Genomic DNA, 22667 nt, shown 5'->3' with positions numbered 1-22667 from the left:
TTATTCTGCATCTTATTAGTTAACTCATAGACAATTTATCTCTATAACAAATTGTCCGAGAATAAATTCAAATTATGAACAATGCTCCATATTGGTACCTCACACTGAATTTAATCATCTGGTGTAAATTTTATGTGGTCCGAATAGCCGGCAAATAAATATGTTTTGAATAACAACATAATAAAACAAGTAAGAAATTATAGTCGGGCGAGGCCGACCATATAATACCCTACACCTGTTACAAAAAAATGTGATTTAGTTTTCATAATAAAGCAGTGAAGTTAAATTGTACCTTTCCTCAGATATACTTAAGCCATTTATTGTTGAATAAAATTGTGGACATTTAAGTCAAATTTTGAAGAGGGCTTTGAATAGGGTCTATGGTCAAATGAGATCCTATAATTATAAAATTCATGAGGGTCATCAAGGCTAGTATAGAACTTGGTTTTGCAGCTTTTTGTCGAGATACGAGTATATTAAATATAATTATGAACTTAAAAGCCCTATTCGCCCGGTTCAGTTGTATGGAGGCTAGGTGAAATAATGGACCGATATTAACCATTTTCGTCTCGGGTACCATAGAAGATCATGAGCCAAATTTCATTGAATTATCTTCAAAATTACGACCTGTAGTTTGATTACAAGGTTTACTAGCCCTATTCGGGGGTTCAGTTGTATGGGGGCTAGGTGAGATAATGGACCGATGTTAACCATTTGCAATAGGCTTCGTCTCCGGTTCCATAGAAGATCGTGTGCCAAATTTCATTGAATTATATTCAAAATTGCGACCTGTAGTTTGATTACAAGGTCTAAAAGTTCATTCAGTTTATTCAGTGGTTCAGTTGTATGGACCGGTCTTAACCATTTTTAATAGGCTTCGTTCCTGGGACAATAGAAGGTCATGTACCAAATTTCATTGAATTATCTTCAAAATTGCGACCTGTAGTTTGATTACGGACATAGCTAAATCGACTTAGAAAATTATTCTAAGCCGATTGGTATACTTTAAGGTGGGTATAGGACCAATATTATTGTGCGTTACAAACATCAGCACAAACCCAATATACCCTCCCCACTAAAGTTGTGTAGGGTATAAATAGTAAAAATCGTTATTTATCTTTAAAATAAACTATTTAAGCTAACAACTTTATTACTATAAAAAATATTATTACATTTCAACTTTGTTGACTGCTAAACTATTCCAAAAGTAACTAAGTGCTCTACTAAACACAATTTAAATAACTAAGTTTATATATATTAAATGTTTATAAGAAAAAAAAATGAAAAATCAAAATTACTACACTTACCTTTAATTTTTGAAATTTAGCTTCGGCATCCTTGTCACCACTATTTTTATCCGGATGATATTGCAAGGCTAAAACCTTGTACTCAGCTTGAATTTGCTCAATCTACAATGACAAGAAAAATGCAAAAAATTATTTAAAAAAGTGTATAATACTTTAACTCAAACAGCACGTAATTTTATTGTAACAAAATAAAACAAGTAAGAAAGTATAGTCGGGCGAGGCCGACCATATGATACCCTACACCAGTTATGAATATTAAATGTGATTTATTTTTCATAGTAAAGCATTTATTTTCAATATTCCCTTGTTCCGATACATTTAAGCAATTTATGGATAAAAAACTAATTTTCTGAAAGAGGCTTTATATGGGGGCTAGGGGCAAATATGGACCAAGCCCGATAAAATTTTGTGAATATATTTATATTTACATAATATTTTATTGTGCTGAATTTCATCGCGATATTTGTGTTTATAACTTAATTTGGGACATTCAAGTAATTTTCTGAAGGGGACTTTGTATGGGAGCTAGGGTCAAATGGGGCCCGATCTTTATGAAATTTGGCAGGGTCATCAAGACTTCTATAAAACTTAGTTGTGCCGTATTTTATCGATATATCTGTATATTTAACATAATTATGAGCTCAGAAGCCCTTTTCGGGGGGTTCTGTTCTATGGGGGCTAGGTGAAATAATGGACCGATTTTAACCATTTTCAATAGGCTTCGTCCTTGGGTCAAATAAAACGTACATGCCAAATTTCATCCAATTATCTTGAAAATTGCGACCTGTACCTTGCGCACAAGCTTTACATGGACAGCCAGCCAGCCAGCCAGACGGACGGACGGACATAGCTTAATCGACTCAGAAAACGATTCTAAGCCGATTGGTATACTTTAAGGTGGGTCTAGGACGAATATTTTTGTATGTTACAAACATCAGCACAAATCCAATATACCCTCCCCACTAAAGTGGTGTAGGGTATAAAAAATCTAACAAGAAAAACGGAAAAGCAAACAAAGTTTCACTTTTATTTTTTTTTATTCATTCATACGTTCGTTCTCGTTCAGTCATTCATTTATTCATTCATTCTTGTCTTCTAACAAAATTAAACATTCAAGTCCTTCGAGATACTGCTAAAAGTCATATTTGATATTTTAACTCCTCCGTTCGTCCTTCTTCCTTCAGAGACTAACAAGATTCAGTAGACGTGCAGTTATATACATACATATGTATGAATGTATACATGTAAATATACATATATCACATGAAAGGGAATGAGTTTTTGTCGGGGAATTCTTTATATGATTTCACAAAATACATAAATATACTTAAAGCTATAAATAATGTACATATAAACAGCTGAACATTTGAATAGTTGAATATTTTAACATAATTTTTGTATTTCTTTTTGTGAATTCTATGTCTTCAAGGGAAAAGTATTAAGAAATGTTGATATTACTAGTTACAAAGGAAACTTTCTTTTTTTATATTTATTTTCCATTTGTATATTTATTACTCAAGGCCAACGAGCTTGTTTTTTAAATTTTCATAAAAAATTTAAATATTAACACTTGAAGAATTTTCTATTTAATATTTGGTGGAGGATTTCAGAATTTATTACATCTGCTATTTACAAGTAAGAGTGTTTTATTCGGCTATGATGAACTCCCTATACCCACCGTCAAAAGGTATGATGTATTTAAAAAACAATTTCAGAATAAGGTTCAATATTAAAGAATGTTAATTTCTTTAGTTTAGGACTCTCTGTAATGTCCTTTTGTGCCTTCGACAGACACTAATGTTGAGAGTTTAACGTGAACACCTGCCACGACGGCCTAATTTCACGGTAGTCTTTTTCATCCACTGGGTAGACTAGAGACGGTCTACCACGCGCCCCTGAATCCTTCTATGAAGAACTCAGGTGGCAATTTTTTTGTACATGGCTGAGCCGGTCCATGTACAAGCACTTTGCTGAAGAACTCGAGCTATCCAATCTCTTGTCATAGTAGCCCCGTTGCGGAATGACAGGCAGCATGGGATCAATCCCAATGCAAACCCCGACAAGGAAAAAACAATCACTGGTCTAAAGTCAATAGAAGGGGCGATAAACACCAACATTAGGTGAAATTAATCTTACGGTATACCGGAAGGTGACCACCCTTATGATGTCATGCAAGATTGCATTATTTCAAATGAATCCTGTTAAGATGGCAACAGCACCGAGAACTTCCCTGAAGTAAAAGGTCTACTAAATCAGTACTAGTCTCCTGTAGGGCAGAGGAGTCTTTCCCGAGCGTTCACCAATTACATCAGATCCATTCTCAGACCATAAAGAACGATCTACGGAATGACAAGCAACTACCAAATGGCAACCTGAAAATTCCCCTACATATACTGGCGCCCTACTACGCGAAGAGTAAGAGATACTCAACGGGTTCAGGAATCTGGCATAAGTTGCTCTGTCACATCACCCAGTGACATCTGTTGAGATGGCAACAGCGACGGAGAGAGAATTCAGACATATTTGACATTTGGATATATCAGTCCTTAAACCAACATTCTCTCCCCGCGAATTTGGGTGGATTCCGAAGGAACGTCAACCAATTGACTGGTCAGGACTAAGTCCTGTGGGCAACCGGCCACCCGTAGTGACAGATTATATGGTACTACGGGTTAGACCCTATGTCAAAGCATTCCAAGGAAAGGCCGAGGATACATTTGATCATTACCAGTTTATGTTCCCGGCAGACTAGAGGTATTGGTAGCACCTCTATACCCCGGGATTGTAATACATCAAAATGGAGTTTTTCATCAAGGAAACATGCCCCGGGGGGAGGGGCCTTCAACAGATAGACGGGCAAAGACCGATCATGTTAAATTCAAAATATTTAGGATCAATACAATTTTTTTAAAAATTATAAATTAAATATAAATATGGCGGATTACATTCGACCCTTAAGAAAATTACTTTAACATCCATAACTGACTGAACAATTCAACATAAACAAGTTTAATAAGAACCAAAACCTCTTTAGTAAAATCTTTTATGAAAAATCAGTTTATTTTTTTAAAAAGTTTACCATTAATCTTATGTTCATCTTGATATCCTTGTGTAGATATAAATTAAGAATGCGGGATTCACAACTAAGCTGCCTGAGGATTTGCTTCACTTCTTTAATTTGAACAAGTAAGAAATTGTAGTCGGACATGGCCGACTATATAATACCCTTCACCGGTGATGAGAATAAAATGTGATTTATTTTTCAAAAATGAAGTATATAAGTTAAATTGTGCCTTGTCTCCGACATATTTAAGCAGCTTATAGATGAAAATCTTATTTTCTGAAGCAATTCTCAGAAAATTTTGTGGATGGTATATATTTTGAATTTCACTTCGTCATTAACCTTTTTGAGTGAATTGTGGACATTTAACACATTTTCAGAAAGGGTTATGGTCAAGAGAGGAATGATCTTTACAAAATTCGGCTCTTGGCCTAGATTTGAGTATATTAAACATAATTATGGGGTTCAGTTGTATGGGAGCTAGGTAATATAATGGACCGCTTTGAACTATTTTCAATAGGCTTTGTCCTTGGGACAATAGATGGATTATGTTCTACATTTCTTCAAAATTGCGACCAGTAGTTTGATTATAAAATTTACGGCGGACGGACAAACATCAGTCCAAACCCAAAATATCCTCCCCACTAAAGTGGTGTAGGGTATAAAAATTTGCTCGACGAAGCTTATGATGAATGTATTACGTTGGTTTTAACTTGGGAGATATAATTAATGCGGTTCCGAAGTGGTGATTTTAACACGGAAACCCAAAAATTTGAAGACCAAGCAACTCAAACTCAACAAGTGCTACTAACGCAACAATTTTAAGACTTCTGCACGTAGCAGGATTCATCCATTCGCATTGAACCCGAGAGACAATTTACCCGAAGCGTAAGAGATGCGTGGAGCCCGACTAACCAGCCGAATTGGGTTCTATTTATTATGAGCTGCTGAAATCTGGCCAAACCATTCGTATGCTATAGATTCGTTCGAAGCGAGTATTGAAAGAAATGATATGTTGCCTATTAGAAAGAAATGGTTGGCAAGTTTTGCCTTCCCCACCTTATAATTCAGACCATGCTCCGTCCGACTAACTATTTCTTTCGAGCAATGCCGAACGCTCTCTCTCTAGCATACGTTCCACTTTAGAACAGTGTATTCGAAATTTGTTTGATCCGTTTTTGGTATCATAACATGAGCAATTGTTTTGGAGCCAGAAAGATCTCTGGCTTAGGCATCACTTCAGGGTATAATATCCGAAATTGGCTTGAATAGTTTCTGTCCACACAATGATCAACATTTTTAATAAATATATAATGTTCAAATGATTCAGAATTAAAACTAAAAAAATCTGCATTTTAGCTATCGATGTCTATCTGTATGTTGAAATCAAATTTTTAAAGTTCTCAAGTACAAATCTTCAATAATTCTATCAGTCATGTCTTCAAGAAGATGTAATATGATACTGAAAATCATCAAAATCGGTTCATAAATAACAGAGCTATGAGCAAAATAAAACATGATTTTTCCGGAATTTGAATATATGTATGACTTGTTTGATATATTTATGGATACATGTTGCCAATGTATATCAAAAGAAAGTTATGCGAAATACCTTTCATTTGATATACATACATCTGTCCAGGAAAAGAATTATATGTTTGAAATATATCCGAAAAATGGGTTTTAGAGATTTTACTCATATGTGAAGCATTGATGAACAGAATCTAGATTTTTTGGTAAAAATAAATACCCTTCTCAATAGTAACTATATTTAAAATATTGTGAATAGTATATAAGATTCAACATAGTGGCACAATGCCGGGACACCCTTTAGCACTTATAGTAAAGGAAAACTTATAAAAAAGTGGTTTTCATAAAATTTAAATAATCATTTCACACATTTCTCTAGCAGATATGACACTTTCATTTTTGATGATGTATGATGGTATTATTTGTTAAAAAAGTATTTATTTTTCTCGTACATTTTCCTTCTTTCCTTTACTTTGAAATAATATAAAAAAAAACAATTACCATCAGGTGTTCACTCATTGTCTTTGGGGATCTAGAATTTTAATAAATTGATGTATAAAGGAACGTGAGTATTTTGATGGACAGTTTATCTATAAGGTTGTGTCACATCTATATAGCATGTATGCAAACAATTGTCTGTGGAGGTTGTGGTTATTATTTATTAATAAATTATTGATTTTACTGATGTATAATATTAACATTGTGATATTTTTCTATAAGGTACTACTTAGTTGTGTTAACTTTATTAGAGCAGAGAAAAAATGTAATCAATTTATATATTAATTATAATAGGGACATTTCAAAATTTTTCTCCGATTTTGATGAAACTTGTTAAACACATTTTTTTATACGTACGAAGTTTAAAGTTCCCCTAAATTTCCAAATTCTTTACGGTTTAGATTTTACTGTGGTTCAAAATTCCTATTTTTTAAGAATTTTTCAACAGGCTTTCAGTTTTAATAATTTTAGTATCAAACTCTATAGTCTAGTTCAGCATATCAAAAAAGGTATCTTCGATTACAGAGTGATAATGAGGGGATCTCAAGAAAATCGACTTTTTAGTAAAATACTCCACATCATTTCCATACAAATGGAACTGAACGTAAATATCACACTACGGCTCTATTCACGGTTTTTTCATTATTTTTCTCATTTCTTTCAATCTTTGTCTTCTATCTGTCTTTCCCCATTTTTTACAAAGGAATCAATATGGACCCAAGTAAAGCTGTATCAGTTTTTTGATGTGCAGCTACTGTTAAAACCTAACCTATATTTTTATAGCTTAAAAATCCTTAGTGGGGAGGGTATATTGAATTTGTGCTGATATTTGTAATGCATAGAATTAATGGTCCTATACCCAAAGCATACCAATCGGCTGGGAATCATTTTCTAAATAGATTATGCCACGTCCGTCCGTCCGTCTGTCTGTCTATGTAAACCTTGTAATCAAACTAAAGGTCATAATTTTTAAGGTAGTTTGATGAAATTTGGTACACGTACTACTTTTGATGACTAACCCTATTGATTTTGTTTGATATCAGTCCATTATTTCACTTAGCCCACATACAACTGGACCTCCAAAATTGGGCATTACAGCCAATGATTATGCCAAATACACTAATATCTCTATATAACTAGGCACAACTACGTTTTATACAAGCATAAATAATACTGCAAGATTTCATAATGATAGGCCTTTATTTGAGCCTAGCTCCCTATAAAGCCACCCTCTGAAAATGCCTTAAACGTTGTTAATTCCCTTTTAAACACAAGTATTTCGTTGAAATTCGGCATAAGTAAATTTTATGTCTATGATAATCCCTTTAGCAAATTTTGTTAGGATGGGTTCATATTTGACCCTAGCCCGCATATATAGACTTTTTCATAACATCTAAATTTAATCAAAAATATATAGAAATTAAGACAAAATTCAACACTATCTTCTATCTATATATATAAAAATGAATGTGTGTTTGTTTGTATGTTTGTATGTTTGAACGTTATAGACTACTAAACGGCTGAACCAATTTTATTAAAATTTTCACAGCATATTCCTGTATGTCTGGAATAGGTAATAGGCTACTTTTTATTTTGAAATTCCAAGTGGGCGAGGAGCCACGCCCATAATATAACAGTTAGAGTCCTCAAATTTTGTCGGAGCAACTTTAGTGTCAATATAATTATTTAGGACAAAAAGTAGGTAGGGGGCGTGGCACCTTACATATAAATGAAATACAAAAATACGTTTATCTTGGAAACTATTCCAGTTAGAATCTTCGAATTTTGCACGAATAACTTTAACATTTTGGGTAACAAATTGGCGGACTACCCTTGAGGGGAGCGGCACCTCCCATATTAATTAAAGACACAAATTCGTTTATCTGGAACACTAATGGAACTAAATTCTTCAAATTTTGCACGAAGAACTTAAATATTCATCTGAACATTTTGGAAGAAGAAAAGCGGACTTTCATCTGGGGGGTCTGGAAGCCCCCATGTGAATCAAATAGAAAAATTAGTATATCTAAGAAACTATTGGAGCTAGAATCTTCAAATTTTACATGAAGAACTTTGAAATTCAAGTGAACATTTAGAGCATAACGGGCGGACTTTCAATGGGAAAATGGGCACCTCCCATATGCATTAAATATAAAATTTCGTTTATCTGGGAAACTAATAGAACTTGATTTATAAAATTTTGCACAAATTAGTTTAGTATTCATCTGAACCTTTTTGGACTTTCACATGAATCAAATGGAAAAATTCGTATATCTGAGAAACTATTAAAGCTAGAATCTTCAAATTTTACATGAAGAACTTTAAAATTCATGTGAACATTTAGAGCATAACGGGTGGACTTTCAATGGGTGGCTTGAAACAACATATATGAATTAAATACAAAATTTTGTGCATCTTGGAAACCTTTATATTATTCAATTTTTTTTTATAAATAATTAGAAATTGGCGATATATAGAAACTGGCGAACTTGCAATAATTTGTTTGACATCCCTATAAATCTGGAAAACTATTGTAGTAAGGATCTTCAAAATCGTTAAGTGAGATTTTTATTTAAACATATTCCTTTTAGGGTAGCAAAGCACACTGGGTGTAGCTAGTTATAAATAATACACATTTATAACTGGTATAGGGTATTATTATGTTTAAAAAGTTGCGCTGCAAGATATTTTAGCAAAACCTCATTTTAACGGTTTATTAACCTAAACAGGTTTTGAAAAAAAATTCCCTTCACTGACTTCAATTGATTGTTTGTTTTGCTGCTGTGTTACTTTTTACAGTTTAAAAAAGTTTAAAATGTGTTAAAACCCAAAAGTTTAAGCCCAAAAAGTCAAAAGGCTGTGCTAATCGTTACACTGCAAATCAATCTTAATTATTTATAAATTCAATACATATACAAATATTTATATGTACATATCTTTACTCAGTAACCCATTGTGCGTCACGTCATGTATGTATTAACTTTTAACTTTTACTTTATTCCCTTATCAACTTACATACTCCGTTAGTTACTTACTATAGTAGTTAAGCTTACTAACATTAATAAGTTTTTAAATAAATTCCCAGAATTCAATTACAACTTACAAATAAGTTTCTCAGTTTTGTTAATTAAATAAATCTTTATTTTTATTTGCTCTCATTAGAACGAACGAACGCCCGTTCAAATTAGTTGGAAATATGTACGAGTAACAATGGTAATGGCTATTTGTTAATAAGTTTTCAGTTGCCCATTGTCATTTAGTTGGATTTAGCAGTACGTAGGACTTCCATTACAAATGATTAACTTCTTTAATAATATTAGTAAAAAAATGTGGGGTGTAAAAAGGAATACATTTGCTAATGGCTTAAAAGGAAATTATCCCAAAAAAAAAGGATTAGAAATGTTATAAAGTATGTATTTCGAAATAAGCATATTTTATTAAAGGAAATTAATCAGATGTACAATCAGTATAAGAAATACAGAGGGAATACTATATTGTAGGGATTTAACAAGAAAATTGTGACCAGTCAACATTTGAATATACATATGTATCATTGTAACGAAAAAGAAATATTCGAGTAAGTTTGAGTTTCTTACTGAAAATGAGAATCATCGGTCCCAGATTTCAACTAGTCTCTATACAAATGTAGCTCCGGATTACCCCAGTCTGCGCAGTATGACGGTATTGAAGAAAGAGCGAGTAGTGTTTGTTATTATTCGATTTAATTTTTCATAAATACGAACCGTACGGCTAAAGAGTTTTTTTCGATCTGTGAATATTGAGAATTTCAGAGGAACGTATTACTTTTCATTGTAATATCGATAAAAAAGTGAAACAGAGAGTACACAGAGGTAAAAAGAAATATACACGCCAACACTATCTAATGTTGACAACATTTACAACAATTCGTTGTCGAAATCTAAATTTTATACACATCCGTTGTTTAAATGTTAACAAACGTGGTAAGCTCACTATTGACAAACAATCCGTTGCCAATAGTGGGCTTACCACGTTTGTTAACATGTAGACAACGGATGTGTATAAAATTTAGATTTCTACAACGAATTGTTGTTACATAGTGTTGTCGTACTTATGTATATACATTGGCAACGGATGTTATTGAAAAATTATAAACACTTTGGTGTCAATTTGGTACCAGGCGTGTATATTTCTTTTTCCCTCTATGTAGAGAATAGATTTAGTTACCCTCCAGTCACTGATAAGTGCCTTCGTACTCTTCTGTATGCGGTTAAGTAACCTTAAAATAGACTTTGAAGCACCGGTCCATACATAAAAGTTGATTCCAGTTTTGGTCTGATATAGTGTGCAAATAATATCAATATCAGATGGAGTGAGGTATTAAAAAACCGAGATAATTGAACATCGCGCTGTATGCTTATGTCCAGTACATCAAGATCTTTTGATTTATTTTTAACTCTATTCTTACGACCCCATTCCGATATTGTTATTAGGTCTCGGTTAAACGAATCATTAATGTTTAACCTCATTATACCAATCTCAAGAGAGTTTGTCGTTTAATTAAATGAGTAAGAATGACAAATGTTGCTGTCATCTGCCAAAGAGTAAATGGGATTGGAAGTTTGGCAAAGAAGGTCATTTCGGAAAATATTTAATATAATAGGAGAAAGAAATGAGTCTTAGATCAAGAATTAATCTTGAAATCGTTTGATGAGATCCCGTCTATAACAAATCGTATAAAGCATCTTTAAGAAAGCTTGTATAAAACCAAAATTTTTAAGTATCAATCGATCGACATACAGATTGATGCATAATTGACCCAAGAATTTAGATATGTTCGTCTTCTGAATATCACTCTGATTCTGATATTATTATTGATGTAATAAATTGCAAAAGTTAAAGAATGATCGGGATACCTTCTGCAATTCAATTTAAAATTACATGTTTATTAATGGGTGGGAGATTGGCTTATGTACTTATTACATACTATTTTCCGATATTCTCCTTAACCAAATTTTATTCAATTTTCAAATTATTTACAGCATTTTTATTGACATCATACAAGTTGTCTGTGTAACTAAATTTAAATTGGCTTGACTTTTAAATCATAATCAATTTAGCAAACAGAGAAGCGGAAAGGGAATTTTTTTCATTGAGCTTAAATAAAATCAATCAACTGCCGTTTGAAAAAAAATAAAGAAAATATATAGTTACTACAAATATAAATTTATCTATGTAAATATACAATTTTAGTGGTATGTGTAAATTTCAAATACTACAATAGAAAATTTATACTATACATACACATAGTTATTGTGACCTTCAATATATAATTCAATTTTAATATAATCCACAGTTCAATGGATTTCTCCATATATAGTATTTGCAGTATGCATAAGCGAAAATATTATAGTTATTTTGTTCAAATTTCTTGCAATAGTTTTCCCACTAACCAAAAATCTATTGCAAAAACCTTAAAATTATTTTAGCTTAAAGGTGTTATTTGCTGTTATTACATCCACTACTACTATATATTTGTAGTTAAAGCAGCTATAGTAGTTCTATTAAATATTTACTACTACCCCTATACTACCCAAATAAGTAGTTGTTGGGTATATACATACATACGTACACTATATAATGGCCATTATGTCCATATTTGATGTTCGATATAAAATTACAAAACAAAATAAAAACCTCACGTACCTCCAGTAACCACAATAAAGTGCATCTATACATCTATTGTTAAAATTTTATATTGTATGTAGTTGTATATAAACCAATATCGCTTTATTGTACCCTACACAACTTTAGTGGTCCTATACATAACTATAGGTTTCAAAACAATGTTAATTATCCCACCAATCTTTGAGACGATCAGTTTTATATATCCCTCTAATAGGACTTCCGAAGTTCTCCAGAGCTGAATATTACGCTACGTCTGGATGGTACAGGATTTTAACTCTTAAATCAGTTATGAAATTTCAACAGAATATAATATTCGGGAGTAGGGTAAAACGTGGACTTATTTTCAAACATTATTGAGTGCAACTTTTTATCTTCGATTGTTTAAATTGTATTCACTGGGTCAAATTTTATGGAGGGTAGTGAAATCATGAACCATTGTATGTAGCTCATTTTCAATACCAAATAAACTTTAATCAGTAGATAAATTTAGTCCGATCTTCCTTATTCTATAGACCAGACTATATTGTATTCTATAGACCAGACTATAGTCTATTCTGTAGACCAGACTATAGTCTACTCTATAAACCAGACTATATAGACCAGACTATAGTCTATTTTATAGACCAGACTATAGTCTATTCTATAGACCAGACTATAGTCTATTTTATAGACCAGACTATAGTCTATTCTATAGACCAGACTATAGTCTATTCTATAGACCAGACTATAGTCTATTCTATAGACCAGACTATAGTCTATTCTATAGACCAGACTATAGTTTATTCTATAGACCAGACTATAGTCTATTCTATAGACCAGACTATAGTCTATTCTATAGACCAGACTATAGTCTATTCTATAGACCAGACTATAGTCTATTCTATAGACCAGACTATAGTCTATTCTATAGACCAGACTATAGTCTATTCTATAGACCAGACTATAGTCTATTCTATAGACCAGACTATAGACCAGACTATAGTCTATTCTATAGACCAGACTATAGTCTATTCTATAGACCAGACTATAGTCTATTCTATAGACCAGACTATAGTCTATTCTACAGACCAGACTATAGTCTATTCTATAGACCAGACTATAATCTATTCTATAGACCAGACTATAGTCTATTCTATAGACCAGACTATAGTCTATTCTATAGACCAGACTATAGTCTATTCTATAGACCAGACTATAGTCTATTCTATAGACCAGACTATAGTCTATTCTATAGACCAGACTATAGTCTATTCTATAGACCAGACTATAGTCTATTCTACAGACCAGACTATAGTTTATTCTATAGACCAGACTATAGTTTGTTCTATATGCCAGCAGCGATGCAGGTAACTTCTGTATCCACCATGTCCCGTAAAGAATTAAGTTGAGTGTAATTCACTTCACCATGTGGCCGATGCATCGGCCTATTATATCCATACCAGGGGCGGGGTTATCGAAACCCGTTACAAAATGATTAAGAACATCAATCGGAACTCAAATGAATAAATAGGATCGTTTCAAAAATTTAACGTAGCCGAGGTATCCTAATTTGAGGACCCCCCACCGGGCCCCTGGTTGGCCTATAAGATCCAAATTCAAAACCTAAACTCGACAACACCTCCTCTTTGCGCATACCAAATAGAATAAACTATAGTCTTGTCTATAGACCAGACTATAGTCTATTCTATAGACCAGACTATAGTCTATTCTATATACCAGACTATAGTTTGTTCTATATGCCAGCAGCGATGCAGGTAACTTCTGTATCCACCATGTCCCGTAAAGAATTAAGTTGAGTGTAATTCACTTCACCATGTGGCCGATGCATCGGCCTATTATATCCATACCAGGGGCGGGGTTATCGAAACCCGTTACAAAATGATTAAGAACATATTGGGTCATATAAAACAGGTCACTATAATTTGATATCGATTATGCGATTTGAGAATTTTTGCTCAAAATTGAATTTTCCATAAAAAATAGGGTTTTTTTGGATGGACCTGGTCCCCTCGGTATCAAAAATTTTTAGGTTTTGTTTCATTTATCGTATTTTATGTAAAGTCAGCTTTCCAAAAAGTATAAATTCTATATACATCTTCTTAGAAACTTTTTAGATAACTTAAAAAGAAAAAGATACTTTTTTTCCCAAAAAAATGACAAAAAATTGCCTTTTTTTAATTTTTTAAATTAAAATGCCTATAACTTTGGACTCAGTCATGATTTTTGCATAATTCTTTCACTGCTTGATATATAAACTTGTTGTTAAGCGAATAAAAAAAAATGGCGAAAATCGGGAATATTTGGACCCGCTATTATCAAAAAACTAAAGTAAGGACGGTAAAAATTTTAAAATTTTAATTTTCAAATGCGAATATCTCCTAAACAATAAGAGAAAATTTACTGCTACGACGAAATTTTTTTAGTGCTCGATGAGGAGATTATATATACGAAATTTTTTTTAAATCGGAACTCAAATGAATAAATAGGATCGTTTCAAAAATTTAACATAGCCGAGGTGTCCTAATTTGAGGACCCCCCACCGGGCCCCTGGTTGGCCTATAAGATCCAAATTCAAAACCTAAACTCGACAGCACCTCCTCTTTGTGCATACCAAATTTCATCAAAATCGGATTAACCGTTCAGAAGTTACCGAATTATTTCCCTCTTTTTTTTTTCCTATACCACTGTGCGATGTATCCACGTATTAGGATATAGGGGATTAGTCTAAAGGTGCAACGGCATTTAGGAGAGTTTTCCCATCTTCTTTGCCAACTTGCTATGTTTTGTTTATATACTTACAATGAACATATTATAGTTGTGGTAACCATGTTGAACAGGGTTTTTTCTCTGCGTGCTGACAAGCGGAAGTACATTATTAAATAATCTTGAATTTAATCTAATATAGATCCAGAACATATATACGGGTTCAGGTTCGTTTCATTTTAGCTATTCATTAATGGCCACCTCGAAAAAATCCCCATTATAAGGCAACATAAGATCGGTCCTTACCTATCCATAATTTTTTAAATATTCTTTATTGTTACAGTTTTTTTTTTCATACATTTAATTTGTTTTTCTATACCAAAAATTGATTCTTGCTATTGCTGCTGTTACTTCGGGCCAAATAACTGAAATATTCAATTTATTATGGCTGGTCATGATAGTTATTGGGATATGTGTATTGTTACTGCAAATAATATTATATTATATTCCTTAACAATACAAGCATAATTTATTGATGTGGAAATTTTTATGAGTTTTAAACAAAATAGAAAAGAATCACTTTTACTACTAAATAATAGATTTTTATCAACACTTGATGGAAAAATTATTGAGAATATTTTATTCAGCATTTTTACTTAATTGTGAGGAAATTAATTTAGAAGAAAAATTTATAGTTTCACTGAAATTTATGCGAAATCATGAGTAATCGTATCGTTCAAACAGACATTTTTAAATCAAAATTATAGTTTTAAACATAAACTTTATACATACCCAGCAAAAATTCGGTAATGACTTGTACTTATATAACCACTTACTTTTCAATAACTACTACATACCGTCTGTATTACGTTTAATTACTGATATAATGACTTACATATAATCAGATACGTAAATACTTTATGCGCCCTAGGAATAGTTTTTTTACACACACAGATAGTTTTCTGTGTGAAAACCATTATTGAACGCACATTAAGATAACTATGCAGTGGTGTTGTGAGTAAGACAGCGAACTGACGAACAAGAAGCCCAGGTAAACAAAACAACTTTTTACCTCCTTATTTGTAAGTACTTATTTAAGTAGTGATTTTTAAGTGTGTTAAAAGAATTAGATAAACTGCTAATGAATAAGTAGTAAAAAGCTGCTTTTTTAGCCCTTTAATTCATTTCTTTTCAATGTAGGTTTTTGCTGGAAAGTAATGTCCTTAAAGCTTTTCACAAAAATCTTTCTGGGTAAAAATTTCTTTCTCTAAAAAATCATTGTACTTACATACAACAAATTCGCCGAAATCAAATAATAGCACTTTAACATGTTTAATTTAAATAATTCCCATTTGAGTTGCTTTTTATCTGTCAACCTTAAGTGCCCCACCAAATGTCAATTTCTAACAACTCCGCCAGTCATTAGCCTTGCAACATGTTTAGAACACTCCCACACACGTAATTTTACCTTCATGTATGATGATTTACTTTTCCATTGAAAAAAAAGATTTATTTTTCCCGTGAAAATGCTCAGTGACTTTCTGGGCAGACAAGTGAAATAAGTACAAGCCAGAGATGGTAAAAGCATTACCATGTAAGAGGTTGAAATGCAAAAATTTGCTTACACAATAGCATTTTAAGTCATTATTTTAACATGGTGATGTCATTAGAGGCAAGCACTTACTACAAACGTTTACAAGTAATTAGAAAAATTAGTCGTTGTAAATCGTGTAAAAAAAGTTTACAGCTTCTAGGGCTTCACAGGCAAGAGGACTAATGAATTAGAAAGTATTTAAATAACTCATTATTGGTAAGACCTTATTAGACTACTTCTATATAATCCAGACGATATGTAGTATTCTTTGAAAAGTATGTTGTTAGGTAAGTAAATACAATTAAAAGTCAATACCTAATGTTTGCTGGGTTGTTTTTCAAATATTGTTCGAACAAAAATCATTCAATAAGAACTAGTTCCTTACACATTCCATAGAATGAATCATTTACGAATGTGAAATTTAAAAAAAAATAATTTGTCTTAACCCCGCCCTATAACGTGTACGATTATAGTCATGCGTTCTGGAACTGTGTTACTAATACAATTTTTCTTGGGACTACAGAAGTTTTCCTCATTAAATTGTACCTAAAACGATTATGACTGCACTTTAGTATACTTTTCTAAAGGATCTAACCGCGCTGAATGTGAATCTGAATAAAGAATAAGAAAGATATTTCAGACGTTAAGCCATTATTTTAAAACTAACAGAATGGACTTTCAGATGGTATACAACATTTTATAAATAAAGTTGTCTTGGCGCTGGTATAACGTCTCGAAAAGGTTTTTTGAAATTTCCACACACGATCTTTTAAATCCCAGATGTGATGGAGTAAATCAGATTCGGATTTACCACGGATTCGACTTTTTTCAAAATTTGTCGGCTTGTGTTATTTTACCAACAATAAGTACAAATATACTAACTTTACCATCTCTTTCTTTATATGAGTAATATTTCGAATTACAAAGAATTATATTCAGCCATAAAGTCTGACAGAAATATGTTGCAAGTAAATGGTTGTTGTTGTAGTTATTATGTGTGTGTTTATAAGTAATGAGATTGTCATGTTCTAACATTAATGTCCACAGGATAAATACAATTTCTAGTGCTCGTTTGTTTGTCTGTCCTACTGACTTACTGCCTATTTTATGACATGAATATGTGACATGGTAATATTTAGTGCTGATGTCAGTAAAACACAAAATAATTCTCTTTCGTTCACTTTAAAAGGTGTTTATTAAGTCATATCCGTCCAGGTAAATATTGTCATCAAAGCGCAATTCTTAAAATAATTTACAATTTTAAGAATTGCAATTACAATTTTTATATAAATAATCCAGCAAAAAGTTATATAACCATGTAAGGAGTTGATGACTAATAAATTAGAAAGAATTTATATAACACATTATTAATAAGACGTTATTAGACTCCTTATATGTAATCAGAACGATATGTAGTTGTCATTGAAAAGTATGTTAATAGGTAAGTCATTACCGACTTTTTGCTGGGAAGTTCATTGCATGCCCATATTCTCTTAAGCGAGTTTTATGAGTTGATCCTTATTTGAATAAAGGTCGCTAGGTATTATATTAAAAATCAATATATAACCAGCTAAAACTCAGTAAATTCAAATGACTACTATATGACGTCTTCATTACTTATAAGTTTGTACACTTATAATGACTTACATATAATCTGATACGTAAGTATCAGCTCACTACTATAGTAGGGAGGGTATTGGTCCTACACCCACCTTCAAGTATACCAATCGGCTTGGAATCACTTTCTTAGTCGACTTGATGATCAAAATTCACTTATAAACACTAATATCACGATGATATTCTGCATAAATAACTAATGTAGACGTAAATTCCTCTACCAAAATTTAAAAGGATAGGACCATATTAACCCCCTGCCCCCATTTAACCCCTATTTTAGAAAATCCCTTTTTTGTCAACAAATTGTTAAAATATTTCTGAATTAAGATTAAAATTAAATTTTATTAAAAAAAAAAATCAACATTTTTAACATAATAACTGGTGTAGCGTATCATATGGTCGGCCATGTCTGACTTTAAATTCTTACTTGTTTTTAATATATTTATAATTGCTATAGGATGTCATATAGATGATCATGCCAGACTATACTTTTTTATACCCACCATCAAAAAAGATGAGGGGTATATTGATTTTGCCATTCCATAAAAGTATATATATATTCTGGGTCCTTATTAAATTCTAAGACGATCTAGTCATGTCTGTCCGTCTGTCTGTCTGTTGAAAGCACGATAGAGTCCGAACGGAGCGAGATAGAGGATTGAAATTTTCCACAAATATCTATAGGTAAGGTTTGTTTGGTATTGAAAATGGGCAATATCGGTACACGTTTTCGGATAGCCCCCATACAAGTGGACCCCCAAAAAACAGCTTTAATGGGCATATCTGCTTCAAAAGTACGAATATAGCGATGAAATTCGACATAAATAAGTTTCAATTGATCCAAAAACTTCTCTACCAAATTTAATGTCGATCGGTCCATAATTGACCCTACCCCCCATATAAGGTCCCCTTCAGAAAATTACTTTAAAGCTTATTACTGGCATAAAAATACGAGTATAGTGATATAATTTAACACACATATGATCCAAAATCTCCCTAACAAATTTTATGAGGATCGGTCCATAATTGACCCTACCCCCCATATAAGGCCACTTTCAGAAAATGACTTTAACACTCATTACTGGCTTAAAAATACTAGTATAACAATGGAATTTGACATAAGTAAGTCTCTTATGATCAAAAACTTCTCTACCTAATTTTATGTTGATCGGTCCATAATTGACCCTACCCCCCATATAAGGTCTCCTTCAGAATATGACTTTAACGCTCACTACTGGCTTAAAAATACGATTATAGTGATGAAATTCTACACACATAAGTTTCAATGATGCAAAAAATCTCTCTATCAAACTTTATGTGGATCGGTCCATAATTGACCCCATATAAGGTGCCCTTCAAAAAATTAATTAAACGATAATTACTGGCTTAAAAATACAGAATACAGAAAAGCGATGAAATTCGACACACATACATATTTTTTATACGAGCTAAAACCTCTTTACCAAATGTATTGAGGATCGGACCAAAAGAAAATTACTTTAACGATCTTTGCTGCCTTAAAAATATGTGAACAGTTATGAAATTTTATATAAAAACATTTATAGGAACATAAATCTTCCTACCCAATTTCATGCGGAAAGTGTCGGGAAGTGATATTCGATGTAAAGATGTTTTGTATGAACCAAAATTGGTCTAAAATTTTTTTATGAAAAACCCTATCTCTCATATAAGGTCCTCATCAGTTAATTTGATGAGTAATATCCTTTTAAGGCATAAATTTTGATGGTGGGTATATGAGATTCGGCACACTCTCACTTGTTATATATGTATTATTCATGTTAATCTTATACCAAAAGAATCAAAAACTGTAAGTAAGTAAGAAATTGTCGTCTGGCATGGCCGACCTTACACCATTAATGAATATAAAATGTGATTTATTTTTCACAATAAAGCTTTTCTGTTGAATTCTATCTTGATTGTGTTATATTAAAAACATTTATTGATAAAAAACTAATTTTCTGAAACTGCCGTTATATGGGGGTTAGAAGCAAATATGGACCGATCCGTAAAAAAAATTTTTGAATGAATTTATGTTTACATAAAACTTATGCTGAATTTCATGACGATATAAGTGTTTTTTAAGAAAATTGTGGGCATTTATGTAAATAATTTTGTAAAGGATGTATGTATAGGGGCTAGGATCAAATAAAGCCCGATCATTACAAAATTCGGTATGTTTATAAAAACTTATATTACTTAAACTAAGTTTTTTTAGATTTTTATCGAGATATTAGTATATATAACATAATTATGAAACATAATCACAAACGCCTTATTCGGGCGGTTCGGTTATGTGGGGACTTTATGAAATAATGAACCGATTTCCACAATTTCCAATAGGCTCAGTCCTTAATTAAAATAAACAACAACGCAGAAAATAATTCCAAGCCGATAGATATACTTTTAGGTGGGTATGGAAGCAATAAATAAGTGCGTTAAATATCAGCACAAACCAAATATACGCTTTCCACTGTAGTGGTGTAGGGTATAAAATGAAATAGATACATATGTACATATACATATGTATATTGTAGCTTAAATTTTACTTAAAATTTATAAATAATATAAGTTAATAAGGCAAATATATTACCTTAAAAATTCTGGGTGTAACTTATCTTGTCTTTACACTCCCATTTCTAACAACCCCCAGTTTTATGAAAAAGTCATGCTATACTTATTACTTAGTTACTTACTCCTGCAGCATGAATGAGGGAGTGACAGGCAGTGGTAATAGCAGTAATATTTGTTTGTAATACAGAGTAATTGAAAAATTTTATACAATTTATGCAAATTGAGTTAAAAATGAAATTATTTCAAATTTATTAAATGGATTTACGAAAAATAAAAGGAAAGTAAGTCCCACATTGTATGAAAAGACAGGTGACGCTTAAAAGGAATTTATTTTTCTCTTACTACTTTTTGCAGGGAAAAATACAATTTTCATAAATATAAGCGTAATATAATTATTAAGGCTCGAATTTTAAAAATTATCTATTAGAATTTAATTCAAAGGAAATTAATGTTATTAGTCTAAAATTTAAAAAAACTAATGTTTCAGAAAAAATTAAATAAAAAGTGGCAAAATCTTTTTCAATATTTTGGATCTGTATCAACATTATCATCCTTCTGAGTCCACTATTAATAATTTATGTCGCTGGGCTCACTACATAGTGTGTCAAGAACGACGCATGCTCGATTCAAGTACCAACGCGCTTAAAAATTAATTTTTATACTCAGTTTAAGAATTTCTGCGCTCGATTTTATAATCAATACTTGTACTTGTAGAAAAACTTATAAAATATTTAAACAACCTTTACAACTTTCATAAAAATTGCTTACACATTATATGAAAATATCTTGACATTACAGCATTTATACTTTAATATTTATGAAAACTTCAAAATAAGATACATATATTACAAAAGTTTTATACACTTTTTTAAAAACTTTATTTTCTATTAGAGAGATAATATTAAAGTCTTTTTCAACTTTTCATTCGTTTAATAGCAACATTAAAAAGGAAAATCAAATGAATCCTTTTTCCTAGCATTTGGGTGCGTATATCAATTAAATAATTTATAATATTAAAAAAATATGTATATAAAACACAAAACAAAAGTAAAATACATCATTTATTCATTTGTAGAGTTGTAGAACAAAAAAAAATAAAATAACTTTTTACTTAATGGAATTTATTAATACCAGTGATTTTAAAATGTTGATAAAATGAGGTATCATAAGAAGGAAAGAGGAAAAATATATGGGTTTATATACATATATTCCAAAAGAAAAATAAATATTTTATTTCTTTGCCACAAATATATACAACTAAAGGATGGTAGTGGTACATATAAAATAAATAAATATCAAATCATCACACAAATAAACCATAAAATCTAAAAGGAATGTCTGGCAAATATTTACAATGATCCACATAGCCAACAATAAAATTCTTTTAACTATCAGGACATGAGAAATTATGTACATATACATATGTATGTATGTACATTAGTGTGACCCCAAAATTTAAGATGTTGATGTTCCCGCCGCAAATTTAAATAAAGTTCATTCTAAGAAACTTTTTCTCAAATGTTTATATCCACCATCAAAAAAGATGGGGGGTATATTGATTTTGTCATTCCGTTTGTAACACATCAAGATATTCGTCATAGACCCACAAAAATTTATATATTCTGGATCCTTATAAAATTCTAAGACGATCTAGCCATGTCCGTCCGTCTGTCTGTTGAAAACACGATAGAGTCCGAACGGAATGAGCTAGAGGGTTGAAATTTTCTCTATAGGTAAGGTATGTTTGGTACTGAAAATGTTCCATATCGGTCTACGTTTTCGGATAGCCTCTATACAAGTGGACCCCCGAAAAACTGCCTTAACGGGCATATATGTTTAAAAAATGTAACTATAGCGATAAAATTCAACATAAATAAGTTTTATATGAGGATCGGTCCATAATTGACCCTTCAGAAAATGACTTTAACGCTCATTACTCGCTTAAAAATACGACTATAGCGATGAAATTTGCATTAAGTAAGTGTCTTACTATCAAAAATCTCTCTACATTTTATGTGGATCCGTCCATAATTGACCCTACCCCCCATATAAGATCCCCATCAGAAAATTAATTTAGCGCTCATTACGAGTATAGCGA

General features: G+C 31.8%; 1 protein-coding gene across 4 annotated transcripts in view; it reads right to left on the bottom strand.

Annotated features, from left to right (window-relative positions):
- Positions 1–22667, bottom strand: part of LOC119603939 (J domain-containing protein) — a 76475-nt gene that overhangs the window by 21798 nt on the left and 32010 nt on the right. For all 4 annotated transcript variants that reach the window (XM_037956241.1, XM_037956238.1, XM_037956239.1 and 1 more), the window contains exon 3: positions 1308–1409. In XM_037956241.1, coding sequence (XP_037812169.1) covers positions 1308–1409 — 102 coding nt within the window. The remainder of the gene's footprint in view (positions 1–1307; positions 1410–22667) is intronic.

Source organism: Lucilia sericata, unplaced genomic scaffold, assembly GCF_015586225.1.
Source record: "Lucilia sericata isolate MDLA Ls3-8-SP2 unplaced genomic scaffold, ASM1558622v1 Contig000348F_arrow, whole genome shotgun sequence".
Classification (NCBI taxonomy): Eukaryota; Metazoa; Arthropoda; class Insecta; order Diptera; family Calliphoridae; genus Lucilia; species Lucilia sericata.
This window is presented reverse-complemented; position numbering and strand designations above follow the sequence as displayed.